This window comes from Rhinatrema bivittatum, chromosome 17 (genome assembly GCF_901001135.1).
Source record: "Rhinatrema bivittatum chromosome 17, aRhiBiv1.1, whole genome shotgun sequence".
NCBI lineage: Eukaryota > Metazoa > Chordata > Amphibia > Gymnophiona > Rhinatrematidae > Rhinatrema > Rhinatrema bivittatum.
The window spans coordinates 28,380,262-28,397,215 of record NC_042631.1 but is presented as its reverse complement, the minus strand read 5'-3'; the positions used below and the strand labels follow the sequence as shown (position 1 = coordinate 28,397,215).

Genomic DNA, 16,954 nt, shown 5'->3' with positions numbered 1-16,954 from the left:
CGTGCTAGGGAGGAAGGCGATCAAAGCTGTCCAGGGTAGGCAGTGACATCTCACAAGCGTTCACAGCTGGGATGTGTCCTGGATAGGGTGGCTAGAGATAACGGGGCAGGTTGCATGGGATGCGGGTCTTTTTATGCTGTTATCTAGTATCCAATGTTTTGGGGAATTTTTACCCCAGCAAGGAAGGGTAAATGTAAGATCTGATCTGTAAAGGACAGATTTCATCTGCCATAGTTGCACTCTGGCCAGCATGAACTTGGAGTGCCGTAACCTGTGGCAGTTTTAGTAGCTAGCTTCAGGTTGGCTTCCATTGGTGATATTTTTAAGGCTTCAACAAAACTAACACTAATTCGTGCTGAATTTTGACTTGATTATGTTCTTAGGGAAATGCCCATCTTCCACTTTCCTGGGGACAATTTTTGTTGGTTTATGCCTTGAGTTCTCTTTCTGATTTTTTTTTTTTTTTTTTTTTCTGATTTAAAAAAAATTCCTCAAACTACAAAACTGCAAAACACACAAATGTTCTGATTTTTCTATGTGCTTTATGCTTATGGCCCTGTTGGTATTTTGTATAACCAACTAAACTCTTTAACTAGTTTGACTTGCTTCTCATGGGAGAACTTATCTCCAAAGACAGTATTGTAATAAAGAGAAAATACATTCAAACTGCCTTCAGGAGTTGTCTATGTTTATTGCTTAATACTGTCAAAATAAAATGTCATCTGGTCTCTGTGTCTGATACCAGCTAGAGGAACTTGACTTTTTTTGGAAGAATCTTCTTCCAACTAGGCAAAGAGCATGACCTGTGACCCATTAGAACACTGTCTATTTGGTTCAATTTGACCGCTTCCCATCCACACACCCTAGGGTTTAAGTACAATAATTAACATTAAAATACGATACCTTTTGAGACTAGTAGTTACAAGAAAGTACTCTTCACTACAAAAGAGAATGGTATTTAAACCAAAAAAAACAACAAAATTAACACATCTGTGCATTTAATCCTGCAGGCCCTACCAGAGATGGGACTATTGGTGAGGATACGATCCGGGCCTCTCTCATTTCCGCAGTCAACGATAAACTAAAATGGCGGATGAAAGAAGAAATGGACCGCGCACAGGCAGAGCTGAATGCTTTGAAGAGGACAGAAGAGGACCTGAAGAAAGGTCACCAGAAACTGGAAGAGATGGTAACACGACTGGACCAGGAAGTGGTAAGGAAAGTGATATTCTGTCCTCTACTCTGTTCTTCTGGTGGATGCCATTACCTCTGCAACACTGAGTCATTCAGAAATGAACCGGAAAAAGGTTTTGAATAAAAAGATACCGGTGGGTCTTGCATTATAGCTACGTGCTTGTCATTTCTGCTGATCCAGCATTTCAGAGCAGATCTATGTAAGCATAATAGTTGGTTGCTTAGCTGTATTTTTTTTTTTATATAACCTCACCCCTTCTGGAATCTTGTTTTGCTGCGTTCATAGGTGGCATGTAAAAGAAATAAATTTGGGCTTGAGAAAAAATATTTCTTCATGGCTGCAAAATTTAGCTACAGATTTGAATGGCTTTTTGCCTTCTCCTGGACTATTATGCAGAGAAAGCTGTTAGGGCAATCAGAAGATTTGACTTGACAGAGCAAACTCTTGTCATCTTTTAACCTAATCTCACATTGGCAAATCAGCTATGTTAAGAATTATTAGGAAAGGAATAGAGGATAAAACAGAGGAAGTCATAATCCCTCTGTATCGTACAATGTTAGGTTCTATTTTAGGAGTTACCACCCAGGAAAAAGATCTGGGCGTCATAGTGGATATTATCCCAGGACAAGCAGGATGCTAGTCCTCACATATGGGTGACATCATTGATGGAGCCCTATTGTGGAAAACTTTGTGTCAAAGTTTCTAGAAACTTTTGACTGGCACTCTGAGCCCACTGAGCATGCCCAACATGCCATGATATTCTCTGCTACAGGGGTCTCCCTTCAGTCTTCATTTTTCCGCGCTGCTGTGAGCATCGCAGAGCAGGAGCCTGTGTGAGGTTTTTCTCACAGTTTGTCTGACTAAAAATCAGATTTCAGAATCATTTATTCTCTCCCATATCAGAGTCTCTCAGGTTACCACCGGCTGGTGAGTAAATCTTAGTCTCTTTTTTTACTCTTTGAGTAAAATTTTTTCCTCTCACATTTTCTTTCATTTTCTTCGGCTGTCGACGAAAAAATATGGCCACGGGATTTAAAAAAATGTCCCAACTGTAATCAGACAATGTCCATTACAGATCCACACCTCGAGTGTGTCCTCTGTTTAGGAGAAAAGCACGACATAACAACTTGTCCCAAATGTGCAGAAATGATCGCGAAGGGAAGAAAGGCCCGTCAAGAAAAGATGAAGCATTTATTCCATCTACAGCTTCTGCATCCCCTTCGACATCGACTCAGTCGTCTCCGGCCGGAGGCTCAAAACGTATAATAATGAAAAAACGTCGTCCGGAAGGGTCGGGGGATCATGCATCGCCGACACCATCAATAGCATCGACAAAGTCAGCGACCGAACACGTCCGAAGCATCGCCATCGGCACAAACACCTATCAATACCAGAGGCACTTTTCTCCCCAGAGGAATAGACTGCAAAACGGCCTAGACTCCAGGAAACACCGGTACCTTCGATGCCTTCATCCCAAGTCGAAGTACCAATGGTCGAACATAAGAAATTGCCATGCTGGGTCAGACCAAGGGTCCATCAAGCCCAGTATCCTGTTTCCAACAGAGGCCAAAACCAGGCCACAAGAACCTGGCAATTACCCAAACACTAAGAAGATCCCATGCTACTGATGCAATTTATAGCAGTGGCTATTCCCTAAGTAAACTTGATTAATAGCCATTAATGGACTTCTTCTCCAAGAACTTATCCAAACCTTTTTTGAACCCAGCTACACTAACTGCACTAACCACATCCTCTGGCAACAAATTTCAGAGCTTTATTGTGCGTTGAGTGAAAGAATTTTCTCCGATTAGTCTTAAATGTGCTACTTGCTAACTTCATGGAATGCCCCCTAGTCCTTCTATTATTCGAAAGTGTAAATAAGTCACATCTACTCGTTCAAGACCTCTCATGATCTTAAAGACCTCTATCATATCCCACCTCAGCCGTCTCTTCTCCAAGATGAACAGCCCTAACCTCTTCAACCTTTCCTCATAGGGGAGCTGTTCTATCCCCTTTATCATTTTGGTTGCCCTTCTCTGTACCTTCTCCATCGCAGTTATATCTTTTTTGAGATGCGGCAACCAGAATTATACACAGTATTCAAGGTGCGGTCTCACCATGGAGCGATATAGAGGCATTATGACATTTTCCGTTCTATTAACCATTCCCTTCCTAATAATTCCTAACATTCTGTTTGCTTTTTTGACTGCTGCAGCACACTGAGCTGACGATTTTAAAGTATTATCCACTATGATGCCTAGATCTTTTTCCTGGGTGGTAGCTCCTAATATGGAACCTAACATCGTGTAACTACAGCAAGGGTTATTTTTCCCTATATGCAACACCTTGCACTTGTCCACATTAAATCTCATCTGCCATTTGGATGCCAAATCTTCCAGTCTTGCAAGGTCCTCCTGTAATGTATCACAGTCTGCTTGTGATTTAATTAATCTGAATAATTTTTTTTTTTTTTAATTTTATTTTTATTGAATTTACCACAATTTACAATAGTATTCACTATACGGAAATACTTGGGCAACATACACAGTAATCAAGTCAAATATATTCAATACTTAACATTATTTAAACTTGAATATATAAATCAATTTTATAATAACGAAAATAACCATAATGTTAACTTGAAATTCCTCCCAAAATTATAATAAGAACAATGGGAGACCAAGAAAGGAAAAATAGGGCAGCAATAAAGAAATCAACAAATCTTTTCTGCACAGTTCCACACTCTGTTACTTCAATTGCCAACCCCTGGCAGAGACCCTATGAATGAGTGTCCAGAAAGAGACGCAATTGTTCCGGTTCATTAAATATATATCTCGAATTATGATATATGATTAAACACTTTGATGGAAAACGAAGATGGTATTTAGCATTCCTAGATATAACCTCGTTCCGTATGACCAAAAACTGTTTTCTTCTTTCCTGCGTAACTTTCATTATATCAGGAAATACACGAATTTGCTGGCCAAAAATTTCTTGCTTCTGGTTTCGGAATGCCAGTCTCAAGACTGTATCTCTCTCGGAAACAAATACAAAGGTGACCAGGAGTGTAGCTCTGGCATCAATTATTATTTCTTGTGACATTTCAAGTATAGCTGATAAAATTCAACAATGAGTTATTCAATATATCAACTTTCCCCTCACTTTTAGAGGGAATATAAAAGATTTTTGAAATTGCTGGAACAGCTTGTTCAGGAAATTTAAGGACGTTAACTAAATAGCTCTTAAACATATCTCTCGCGGTTACCATTCTCGACTTAGGAAAGTTTGTTATTCTTAAATTCGCTCTCCTTAATTCGTTTTCCACTATTTCCAATCTTTTATTGCAAATACTCTCCGATTTGATCAAGTTATTTTGAACCTCTTGAATCTTTTCTATTTTAATATCCGTTTCTTTCACAGAAGTTTCAAGTGTCCAACTTCTTATCCAAAATCTGAACTTTGTTCATACTTTCTTTGACCATAAAAGTTAATGTATTCAGAGTTATTCATGGAAGTAAGAACGTTCCAGATTTCCTCCAGGGTAATCTTTGGAGGTCTCAGCAATGGTTTATTACAAATTACCTCTAATTCTGGTTCCTTCATTCCCTTCTCTGCCTGGCCTTCCCCTCCTTTCTGGCCGAGCTGCGCCTCTCCCTTCAAGGCCGAGGAGCTCTCAAACACTGAGCTCACCGAAGGTAGCATGTCTTCTCTGGGCCTCGTGATCTTTGAGGCAGATCTCGTCACCAGCTCTGCCAACCCATCCTCCGATACCATCGGGGGTCAGGAACGGCTGGCGTGCCGGGGCTCAAAGATGCCTCTTCTGCCATAAGGATCGGCGTCTGCCCCACGCCGATTCCTCCCTCCGGCGAACTCAGAGCATGTCTCGCTAGGATCGAGTCAATTCTCGGCTGTTTTTCATCTGGCAGTGGCGTCGAGGTAACATTCTCTCTTATTCTTGCTTTTCATTTCGTGTGTTGCATAATAAGAAATATAATATGGAAAGCAGGTTGAAAAAATAAGCAAGATTCAAGACCTCCGGGAGGCACTGACGCTAGCGTATATACTGTGCAGCGGCCATCTTGGTCTCAGTACAGATCCCTGTGGCACTCCACTGTTTACCCTTTTCCACTGAGAATATTTGACCATTTAATCCTACTCTCTGTTTCCTGTCTTAACCAGTTTGTAATCCACGAAAGGACATCGCCTCCTATCCCATGACTTTTTAGTTTTCGTAGAAGCCTCTCATGAGGGACTTTGTCAAACGCCTTCTGAAAATCCAAATACACTACATCTACCGGTTCACCATTATCCACGTGTTTATTAACCCGTTCAAAAAAATGAAGCAGATTTGTTAGGCAAGTCTTCCCTTGGGTACATCCATGTTGACTGTGTTCCATTAAATCATGTCTTTCTATATGCTGTACGATTTTGATCTTGAGAATAGTTTCCACTATTTTTCCAGGCACTGAAGTCAGGCTCACTGGTCTATAGTTACCCGGATCGCCCCTGGAGCCTTTTTTAAATATTGGGGTTACATTGGCCACCCTCCAGTTTTCAAGTACAATGGATGATTTTAATGATAGGTTACAAATTTTAACTAATAGATCAGAAATTTCATTTTTCAGTACCCTAGGATGCATACCATCTGGTCCAGGTGATTTGCTACTCTTTAGTTTGTCAATTTGGCCTACTACATCTTCCAGGTTCACAGTGATTTCGTTCAGTTCGTCTGACTCATTAACCCCTGAAATCCATCTCCGGAACTGGTATCTCCCCAACATCCTCATTAGTAAACACGGAGGCAAAGAATTAATTTAGTCTTTCTGCAATGGCCTTATCTTCCCTAAGAGCCCCTTTAACCTCTCTGTCATCTAATGGTCCAACCGACTCCCTCACAGGTTTCTTGCTTTGGATATATTTAAAAAAGATTTTATTATGAGTTTTTGCCTCTTTGGCCAACTTCATTTCAAATTCTCTCTTCGCCTGTCTTATCAATGTTTTACACTTAACTTGACAGGGCCCTGTGGAAGGACCATCGACACCTCCACTGCCACCAGGTGTAGCTGCTCTGCCTGCACCAGCTATCACGGAGGAATTGTCGGATTTTATCCATCAAGCGGTGCTTAAAGCCTTGAAGGATCAACAGACATCTATGCAGGTGCCCGCACCGATGCCGGCAATCTCGCCGGTGCCTGCACCGATGCTGATACCACAGACGAAGTTTTTGCCGAGGCGACAATCGACGTCGATACCGATTCCATTGCCGATGCCCGACCCGATACCATCGATGCCGATGTCACCTGGGGCTCCAGGACATCCAGAATTCGCACTGGACCAGCTTCTGATGAAAAAGTTTGATGAAATAGTCTGTGTTATTCCATCAACTCCATCCAAGCCAAGAGAAGAAGTACCTAAAGGGATACCTTTCGATGATCCACAACCAGGTCCTTCAGGACTTTCTCGTCCACCAAGGTCTTCTCCGATGTCTCCACACCAGGACGATCCATATGATAGGCATACAGACACTTCATCTGAAGGATTTATGTCTGATCCTTCCCCTCCGGAAGAACGAAAGAAATCTCCACCGGAGGATTTATCCTTCACAAATTTTGTTCAGGACATGGCGGACACCATACCATTTACTCTGGTAGCCGAGGAGGACGCTAGACAGCAAACACTGGAGGTCCTCCAATTCGTGGACCCTCCAAAACAAGTTTTGGCTATACCTGTCCACGAAGTCCTCCTAGACTTACAGCACAGACTCTGGGAGCATCCATGCTCAGTACCATCCATAAATAAGAGAGTGGATACCACTTATTTGGTACAATCGGTCCCCGGTTACCAGAAAGCACAACTGCCACATCTATCAGTTGTTGTGGAGTCTGCACAAAAGAAGTCAAAGTGTATAAGGCCTCATTCCTCAACTCCTGCAGGCAAGGATCATAGATTCTTGGATTCCCTGGGCAGAAAAGTTTATCAAGGAGCCATGCTAAACACCAGAATTGCGTCATATCAATTATATATGACGCAATATCAAAGAAACCTGTGGAAACAGATGCAAGATTTTTCAAATTCGTTGCCACAGCAATATCAAGAAGCAGCCCAAGCAATCATACACAAAGGACTTGAAGCTGGCAAGCACGAAGTCAGAGCTTCTTATGATAACTTTGAAACGGCTTCCAGAGTAGCGGCTTCTGGTATAAGTGCGAGACGCTGGGCATGGCTTAAAGACTCGGACCTCAGACCTGAGGTCCAGGAGAAGTTGGTTGATTTGCCATGTGTTGGTGACAACCTTTTTGGCTCTAAGGTACAAGATGCTGTAGCACAATTAAAAGAACACACAGAAACCCTGCGCCAACTGTCGTCGGTTCCACAGGACTCTGCTACACCATCATCTCGCCGACCTCCAAGGAAGGAATCTCGACGACCTTTCTATAGACAGAGGCATTATTACCCTCCAGCATCAAGGGGCAGATCTTCTAGGCCGCAGCAAAGATCTCAACCTAGAGCTGCTAGGCCTCAACCTCCACCGCAGACAGGACCGGCTGCAGGCTTTTGAGGCCATAACCAGAGACCAAAGCCATCTCTACAACCCTCAACCAGATCTACCGGTAGGAGGCCGAGTATCCTCCTTTTGCAACCATTGGATACAAATAACAGACCAATGGGTACTCGCAATAATATCTCTGATATCAACTCAATTTTGTCTCAATTCCAATGGATTTTCCTCCAAAACATTTTCCATTAAGCGAAAATCACATAATTCATTTACAAGTAGAATTATCCACCCTTCTGAGAGCCAGAGCTGTAGAGCCGGTGCCACGGACTCAGCAGGGCAGAGGATTATATTCCCGTTATTTCCTCATTCCAAAGAAAACCGGAGGCCTATGTCCCATCCTAGACCTCAGAAATCTAAACAAATTTCTGAAGAAAGAAAAGTTCAGGATGTTTTCCCTAGGCACCATGCTTCCACTTCTTCAAACAGGAGATTGGCTTTATTCTCTGTATCTACAAGACGCTTACGCTCACATTTCAATATTCCCTCCTCATCGCAAGTATCTGCGCTTCATGGTGGGTCATCAGCATTTCCAGTACAGAGTGTTACCATTCGGACTTGCCTCAGCTCCCCGAATATTCACAAAATGTCTGGCAGTAATATCAGCACATTTACACAAGGAAAGTGTTCATGTTTTCCCCTATCTAGACGACTGGCTCATTAGAAGTCAGTCTCAACAAGGAGCTCTGGCTTCTCTCAGTCGAACAATTACGCTACTTCACTCCATGGGTTTTCTCATCAATTATCAAAAGTCCCATCTCGTTCAGTCTCACTTGCTTCAATTCATCGGAGCAGAATTGAACACCATCATGTCAAAAGCCTTTCTACCCGAGGATCCCCTATTGGCAAACTTGCTACACTCAGAGAAACAAGCAATAGCTCATCAGTTTCTAACCTTACCAGGTCACATGGCCTCCACAGTTCATGTCACTCTTATGGCAAGACTCGCCATGAGAGTAACTCAATGGACATTAAAATCACAATGGATCCAAGCCATTCAACCACTGTATTCTCCAATTCAAGTAACCCACCAGCTATATTTGTCTCTACTATGGTGGGTGAACAAGGACAATTTGCGCAAGGGCCTACCCTTCCAACAACTGGTCCCACAGATAACTTTAACTACAGATGCATCCACCTTGGGTTGGGGAGCTCACATAGACAATCTCCAGACCCAGGGTACTTGGACAAAACTCGAAGCAACATTTCAAATCAATTTCCTGGAACTTCGAGCTATATGTTATGCGCTGCACGCGTTCAAAGACTGTCTTTCACACAAGACTGTTCTCATTCACAAGGACAATACAGTAGCCATGTAGTCCATCAACAAACAGGGATGTACGGGCTCGTATCTCCGTTGTCAAGAAGCCACTCAGATTTGGGACTGGATCCTGACACATTCCATGTTTCTCTGGGCCACTTATCTAGCAGGCATCCACAGTGTAGTTGCAGACTGCCTCAGTCGTCAATTCCAACAACACGAGTGGTCCCTGGATCCCTCTGTAGCGACCAGGATATTTCAGTGTTGGGGACAACCAACAATAGATCTCTGCATCACACCTGAATCACAAAGTGGATAGAATCTGTTCTCTACACAAACAGAAAAACCAGCCAGCCAAGGACACCTTTGCTCGCCCTTGGAACTCAGGCCTTCTATACACGTATCCTCCGATACCGCTCATAACCAAAACTCTGGTGAAGCTACAACAGGACAAGGGGTCCATGATACTCATTGCCCTGCATTGGCCTCGACAAGTATGGTTTCCCGCACTTTTAGACCTCTCGATCAGGGATCCAATTCGCCTGGGTGTAGCTCCCAATCTCATAACTCAGGATCAGGGTCGGTTGCGCCATCCCAACCTTCAATCCCTATCCCTGACTGCATGGATGTCTCTCAAGTGCTTATAGCTTCATGTAAACCTTCCACACGAAAGAAGTATTCTTCGAAATGGAAAAGATTTACTTTGTGGTGCAGGCAAAAGAGTATTGATCCTTTCCTTTCTCCTGCCCCACAACTTCTCTACTAGACTACTTATGCCATCTTTCAGACTCTGGTCTCCAGACATCATATGTAAGAGTACATTTAAGTGCAATCTCAGCTTACCATAACAAGATGGGAGATGCACCAATATCCATACATACTCTTGTCAGTAGATTTATGAGAGGTTTAATTCACCTTAAACCACCAATCACAGAATGGGACCTGAATCTGGTCTTAACAAGACTCATGCATTCTCCTTTTGAACCCATGAATTTCTGTGATCTTAAATTTCTCACATGGAAGACTATCTTCCTCATAGCCATTACATCGGCTAGAAGGTTTAGTGAGTTACAAGCACTGGTCACGTACTCACCTTATACAAAATTCTTACATGACAGAGTGGTTCTCCGTACACATCCAAAATTCCTCCCCAAGGTAGTTACGGAATTCCACTTGAACCAATCCATAGTTTTACCCACATTCTAAGGCCTCATTCTCACCAAGGAGAACGGGCCTTACATACCTGGACTGTAAGCGTGCGCTAGCATTTTACTTAGACCGCACTGCAGTCCATAGGAAATCCACTCAGCTCTTTGCATCTTATGATCCAAACAAACTGGGAAAAGAAGTGGGTAAACATACTCTCTCCAACTGGCGAGCAGATTGCATACAGTTTTGCTATGAAAAAGCAAGCCTTCCTCTCCAAGGGCGAGTAAAGGCACATTCAGTAAGAGCAATGTCAACCTCAGTAGCACACTATCGTTCAGTGCCAATTCTTGACATATGTAAAGCAGCAACATGGAGTTCTCTTCACACCTTTGCAGCTCATTACTGTTTGGACAAAGAAGGACTACAAGATTCAGCCTACGGACAATCTGTCTTAAAGAACTTGTTTCCAGTTTAATCCCAACTCCTTCTACATCCAACCTGCTGCGATCTTCGGCTGCCTCATTTTAACCAACAATACTTCACTGTTGCTTCACTACAAAATGACTCAACCTCTAGCTTGCTAATCACCCATATGTGAGGACTAGCATCCTGCTTGTCCTGGGATAAAGCAAAATTGCTTACCTTGTAATAGGTGTAGTCCTCACGAAACCCACCCGCCACCCCGCGGAGTTGGGTCTGATATGTTTTATTTTATTTTTGCTAAAGCTTATTGCTATATACGAGACTGAAGGGAGACCCCTGTGGCAGAGAATATCATGGCATGCTGGGCATGCTCAGTGGGCTCAGAGTTCCAGTCAAAAGTTTCTAGAAACTTTGACAGAAAGTTTTCCACAATAGGGCTCCATCAATGATGTCACCCATATGTGAGGATTACATCCTGCTGTCCTGGGATAACACCTATTACAAGGTAAGCAATTTTGCTATACATTGAAATCGTCGGCTCTGTGCCGTGGCGATCAAAAAAGCAAACAGAACATTAGAAATTATTAGGAAGGGAATGGCAAATAAAACAGAAAATGTCATAATGCCTCCATATTGCTCCATGATGAGATCGCACCTTGAGAATTGTGTGCAGTTCTGGTTTCCGCATCTCAAAAAAGATATAGTTGCACTGGAGAAGGTAGAGAGAAGAGCAACCAAAATGATAAGGGGCATGGAACGGCTCCCCTATGAGGAAAGACTAAAGAGGTTAGGGCTGTTCAGCTTGAAGAAGAGACAGCCGAGGGGTATGTGATAGAGGTCTACAAAATCGTGAAAGGACTTGAATGGGTAAACGTGAAACGGTTTTTACCCTTTTGGATAATACAAGGACTAGGGGGCACTCCATGATGTTAGCACATTTAAAACTAATAAGAGAGATTTCTTTTTCACTCAGCACCCAATTAAGCTCTGGAATTCATTGCCAGAGGATGTGGTTAAGGCAGTTAGTGTAGCTGGGTTTAAAAAAAGGGTTAGAAATTCCTGGAGGAGAAGTTCATAAACTGCTATTAATCACTAGGGAATAACCACTGATTTTTTGCTGGCATTAGTAGCATGGAATTTGTTTGGGTACTTGCCAGGTACTTGTGACTTGGATTGGCCACTATTGGAAACAGGATACTGGACTTGATGGACCTTTGGTCTGACCCAGTATGGTTTATCTTAAGTTCTTATGCTCCATGGTGATGCTTCATCTACAGTACTGTATGCAGTTCTGGTCACTGCATCTCAAAAAAGATATAATTGAACTGGAAAAAAGTATAGAGAATGGTGACCAAAATGATAGAGGATGGAATGGCTTCCCTATGAGGAAAAGTTAAAGAATTTAGTCTGTTAAGCTTGGAGAACTGAGGGGGACGGGGGGATATGATAGAGGTCTGTAAATCATGAGTGGAATAGAAGTGATAAATGTGAAATGATTGTTTACTCTTTCAAAAGATACAAAAGACTGGGGGACAATCCATGAAATTAGTAAATAGCACATTTAATACAAATCAGTGAAAATGTTTTCATGCAATGTACATTTAAGCTCTGGAATTCATTGCCAGAGGATGTGGTAAAGGCAGTTGGCATAGCTGGGTTTAAAAAAAAAAAAGATTTGGACAAGATCCTGGAGAAGTCCATAAACTGTTGTTAATCAGGTAGACTTGAGGAAAGCCAATACTTATTGCTGGCTGTTAGCCATATGAGATCTACCTACTGTTTGGGATCTTGCCAGGCAATTGCGACCTGGATTGCTCACTGTTGGAAACCAGAATACTGGGCTTGATGGACCCTTGATCTGACCCAGTATGGCAATTCTTATGTGCTTAATATAACTGGGTTTTGGGTTAAGATCTGGTCATAGACTTCTGATCCTGAGAAATTAAGCAGGATTGGGCCTGGTCAGGATGGGTGCTAGGGAGTAGTAGAGATTGAGGGAAGGGTGCTTTTCTGTCTCTTGTTGCTTCTACATACCCATAATCTTTATTAAATAACAGTACAATATTTTACAGCAAAACACCTTGGAATATTTGTGCCATTTAACAGAATGCAATGCATAGAGCAGTGATTCCCAGCCCTGGCCTGGGAACCCCTTCACCAGTTGAGTTTTCAGGATATCCACAATGAATATGCATCTCATCCTGAAAACTCGACTAGCGGGGGGTCCCCAGGACAGGGTTGGGAGCCACTAGCACAGAGAGATGGAAAGAAATTAATTTGTTTTATACCTTTGGAATATTTGCATCCTTCTACATCCATGCAGATTCTATATTTTTTGCCAGTGTTAAGTTGACTGTGGAGTAGGTGCATTTGATGTGGTGATAGGGCACTTACAATGTTCCACTGGCAAATCTGATTTTCCCTGTATGTACCCGGATCAGTCCAGATCCCACTGCGTTATTCCTCCCTCCCAGCAGATGGAGACAGAGAAAAACTTGAGGCATCCCCTCTTAGACTGGTGGCGCCACCTGCGATCCTTCAGTATTTCTCTGTCTCCAGCAGATGAAGGTGGCAGAACCTGCGGTCCTGATCCTTTGACAAAAAAACAAAACGCAGCTGATTTTATCTTTTTTATCCAGCTTATGGATGTGCTGGTGGAAACGTCGTACAGATTAATTCTTGTGCCCTTTATAACTGTTTTAACACATTTACTAAAAGTTTGAGCAAAGGTTGTGTAGCACAATCTTTCATTAATGAAAATATTTAATTAAATGTACTTGGCCTTGCAGCCAGTTATAAAGCTTCAATTATGCAATAAAAATACAGCAAGATGTGTTCTTAAATATGCCTCAGCAAAACTGTTGTCATGAAGCTCGTGATCAGTAAGCCTTGCGTGGGATATTAAACCAGCGGCAGGACAGCACTAGGTGCACTATCAGCAGCTGACTTTGACCTGCCACTGGCACAGGCCACATTTATATTACTATCAAAAAGTCTTGCAGTTTTATGGTGTCTGCCCGTATCAGGTACTAAAGCAAAGATCACTGCACCAGAGAGAGCGGTTTGAACATCGTTTAGGAGTTCACTACAGTGCATGAACGACTTCCCAAAGGTGAATATGTGACTGGAATGTCACACTAAAAGCTTTTTACCATTTTTAAAGCTGGAAAAATATCCTCAGCTGTATTTGCCAAGCACCGGAGCTGTTGAGGGGTATCTAACATAGCCTTGCTTGTATGTGAATTGGAGCTGTGTTTTTTCCTCTTACATTGTCCTCGGTATTTCTTCACGCTCTTTGTAGGCAGATGTTGACAAGAATATTGAACTTCTGAAAAGAAAGGATGAGGAGCTAAGTACTGCCCTGGAGAAAATGGAAAATCAGTCTGAGAATAGTGACATAGACGAAGTGATCCTTCCTACAGCCCCGCTTTATAAACAGATTCTGAACCTCTATGCGGAGGAGAATGCCATCGAAGATACCATCTTCTACCTGGGAGAAGCACTGCGCCGGGGCGTTATAGACCTGGAGGTTTTCCTCAAGGTAAGTGGGAGCAGGGGGTGCTGCAGTGGTAGATGCAATGGGCTAGAGCCCAATGTTTCTCCAGCTGAATACGCATGCAGAATCAGTGTGTATGCCCTGAAAAGCAGAAGGGCTAGGAGGAACTCCCGACTGGCTACAGAATCCTTGCTATAGCTTAATCTATTCCGAGAAATGAGTTAGGGTCTTGCTCCCTCATTGCCTACGTTCTGAAATTTTTTAAGATACTAAAGATTCAGTTGCAGAAACTGAGCAGGACTCTGGCCTTCCATCCTTTTATAAAGAGGGCAAGGCTCTTGTACATGAGGGCAATTTTCAAAGGCATTTCTGCCGGTAATAGGTATGTACATAGTTGTAGCCTATTACAAAATTGCGCCCCCCCCCCCCCCCCTGTAGCTACAATGGTTGACATCTCAAGTTGTAGGAAGATTATCCTGTGCCATCCCATAAAGTAGAGATAAAGTCCTGGCCTAAGATAATATTGATGAGGAAGGAATGAAGAACAAACTCCAATGGCTCTAGTGGAGAAATCCCTCTCTTTAGGGTATGTTTGGATGGATTTATATTTAGTTAAAGCAGAATGTTTTCATCTGATGTATGGGGAAGATACTCCAGCTCTAGGCCCCAGCAGCAGTGGTAAAGTAAGGGGCAGCAGAGGCTGAAGGCAGTCTGCTGCCCGAGGTACAGAGCAAATCAGCAAGAGAGCCGGAGGTAGTTTGGCCTCAAGCTGTCTCTGTGTTTTCAAATGCTGCCCAAGGGGTCAGGGATATTGCGAGGAAGCTTGGAAACCTTGTACCTACCGCCCGTAGGTTTGCAGTATTTGACCCCTGGAGCAGTGGGAGACTCTCTCCAGGTCAGTACAAGGCATTAGGTAAGCGAGGTGAACTTTACAGCATTGTTCTTCTCCCCACCACAATTGTATGTTTTACAGCAGCTTGTACTTTTTCATGTAAAGTCACTCTTGTTGTAAAAATAGCATAAGCTGTATCTAATCTCTGCATACAGTGCTGTGGTACTATTTATTTATTTATTACTTTTCTATACTGACATTCATGAAAAATTTCATATCAGATCAGTTTACATGTAACAAAGGGTATAACTTAAACAAGAACAATTCACTTGAAGCGGAAGTTACATATAACAGGGTAGATAACTTGGGGCTAGGCTAGTCAGAGGTAAACGACAGTAACTGAGGAGAACTGGAAAAGGCAATGAAACAAAAGAAACGGCGGCTTAATTATAGTGTCTAAACATGGCGAGGCATTAGCCGGTAAAGCAGAGTCCTGTCCGGTTGACAATTAATGGCTTAGAAAGTTAGGGGAAGGCCTGGAGGAAGAGCCAGGTCTTAAGTTACTAAGCAGAGAGGGTTGCAAAAAGACACTTAGAAACCCAGATGGTATTGGATGTGGGTTGACTTTCAGAGAGCTCTGCATCAACTGAATTACAATAGAGTAAGCCTCCAGCTCAAGGGCACTAAAGGTCAGCACTGCAACAACCATCCCCCTCCCTACCTATGAAAAGGCAATACTGCTACCACTGGACCTATTAGAGAAAACCAAGCAGGCTGCTGTAGATCCCTACATCGAAACAGGTCAAACTACCTCACCTTGCTTACACCTTCCCAACCCTAAAGCAGAGAGACAAAATTAAACAAACTGCAGGATGCCAGACTCGAGGCCGGGCCGCAATGAAAATAGACCCACACCATTATTCTTTAAAACAATAAAAGCAAGAAACAAAGAGGAGTAAAGCTGTACTAAATCCAATGTTTCAAGACAGTTGATAAATAGAATATTTGATAATTACTCAATTTTCAAAATACCCAACAATTAAAACTAATAATTTAAAAAAATATATATATAATAAGAATTCCCCCTAGCTTGGTGCTTTGATTTTTAGTCAGTCAGTCTTGTATGAGCCTATGCTCTCACCCCAGGCCTCTGCCCCTGCTGGGAGAGCAAGCTGCTGGTACAGGAGGATACTTCACCTCTCCAGAAGTGTTGCTACCCAAGGCAGCTAACTGGCCTTGGTTACTAATCAGTTTCTCACACCTCATCCTTTAGGAAATTGTAGCTGTTAAATGTTGAAAGGAGGCTTATAAGCCAATCCAGAATGTTAACATTGTCAAAGCTGCAGTAATATTGGGATTACTACTAGGTCTGCACTAAAACCTCTCTACCTTTCTCTTCTCAGCATGTCCGCCTCCTCTCCCGTAAACAGTTCCAGTTGCGAGCGTTAATGCAGAAAGCCCGGAAAACAGCTGGATTAAGCGACCTTTACTGATGAAGAACTAAGCTCCAGTTTGCAAGTAGCTTACTGCAGAAAAGGACACCTGTTCTAACCCTATTCTAACTCCATGGTTCCCGCTCCACTGCAGGGTGGCTTTGTGGCATGCACTTTGTATTGGAATAAGGAGGCACAATAAACCTGGCTCTAGATTTTTTAATGAGGCTTGTTTTCCACTAGAGAAGTTAGAGTTGTCTTTCTGCCTTCCTCTTGTCAGTCTTAGCTCTGGCTACAGCAGAAGCTGGAGGATTATATGATTCTGTAAATGAGTGACCAGCTGAAAGCTGCCTGCTACCTCTAACCATCTGCTTCCTACACAGATCAGTACTTAATGTCAGGAAAATGGATTTTAAAGACTTCATTTGCTATCACATGAGTTCTGTAATGTGGATACTCTTGCTGTTTGAAGATGCCCTCTGATCGCTGAGTACTTCATCTGTATACCCATTGAATTCAGATCCATGGAAAAAAAAAATTTCCACCCACCTTTAATAAAAAAGTCTTACATTTCTAAATGATTTAATAGCAAAGGAATGGTGTATGTGT

At 42.6% G+C, this 16,954-nt stretch overlaps 1 protein-coding gene across 1 annotated transcript in view; it reads left to right on the top strand.

Moving 5' to 3' along the window:
- TSG101 (tumor susceptibility 101) overlaps positions 1 to 16,926 on the top strand; it is a 45,802-nt gene extending 28,876 nt beyond the window's left edge. Inside the window, exons 8-10 of the mRNA XM_029582081.1 lie at positions 1,011 to 1,213; positions 13,886 to 14,125; positions 16,316 to 16,926. Of these exons, the coding sequence (XP_029437941.1) occupies positions 1,011 to 1,213; positions 13,886 to 14,125; positions 16,316 to 16,405 (533 nt within the window). The 3' untranslated portion in view covers positions 16,406 to 16,926. The remainder of the gene's footprint in view (positions 1 to 1,010; positions 1,214 to 13,885; positions 14,126 to 16,315) is intronic.
- Positions 16,927 to 16,954: the final 28 nt, after the last annotated feature.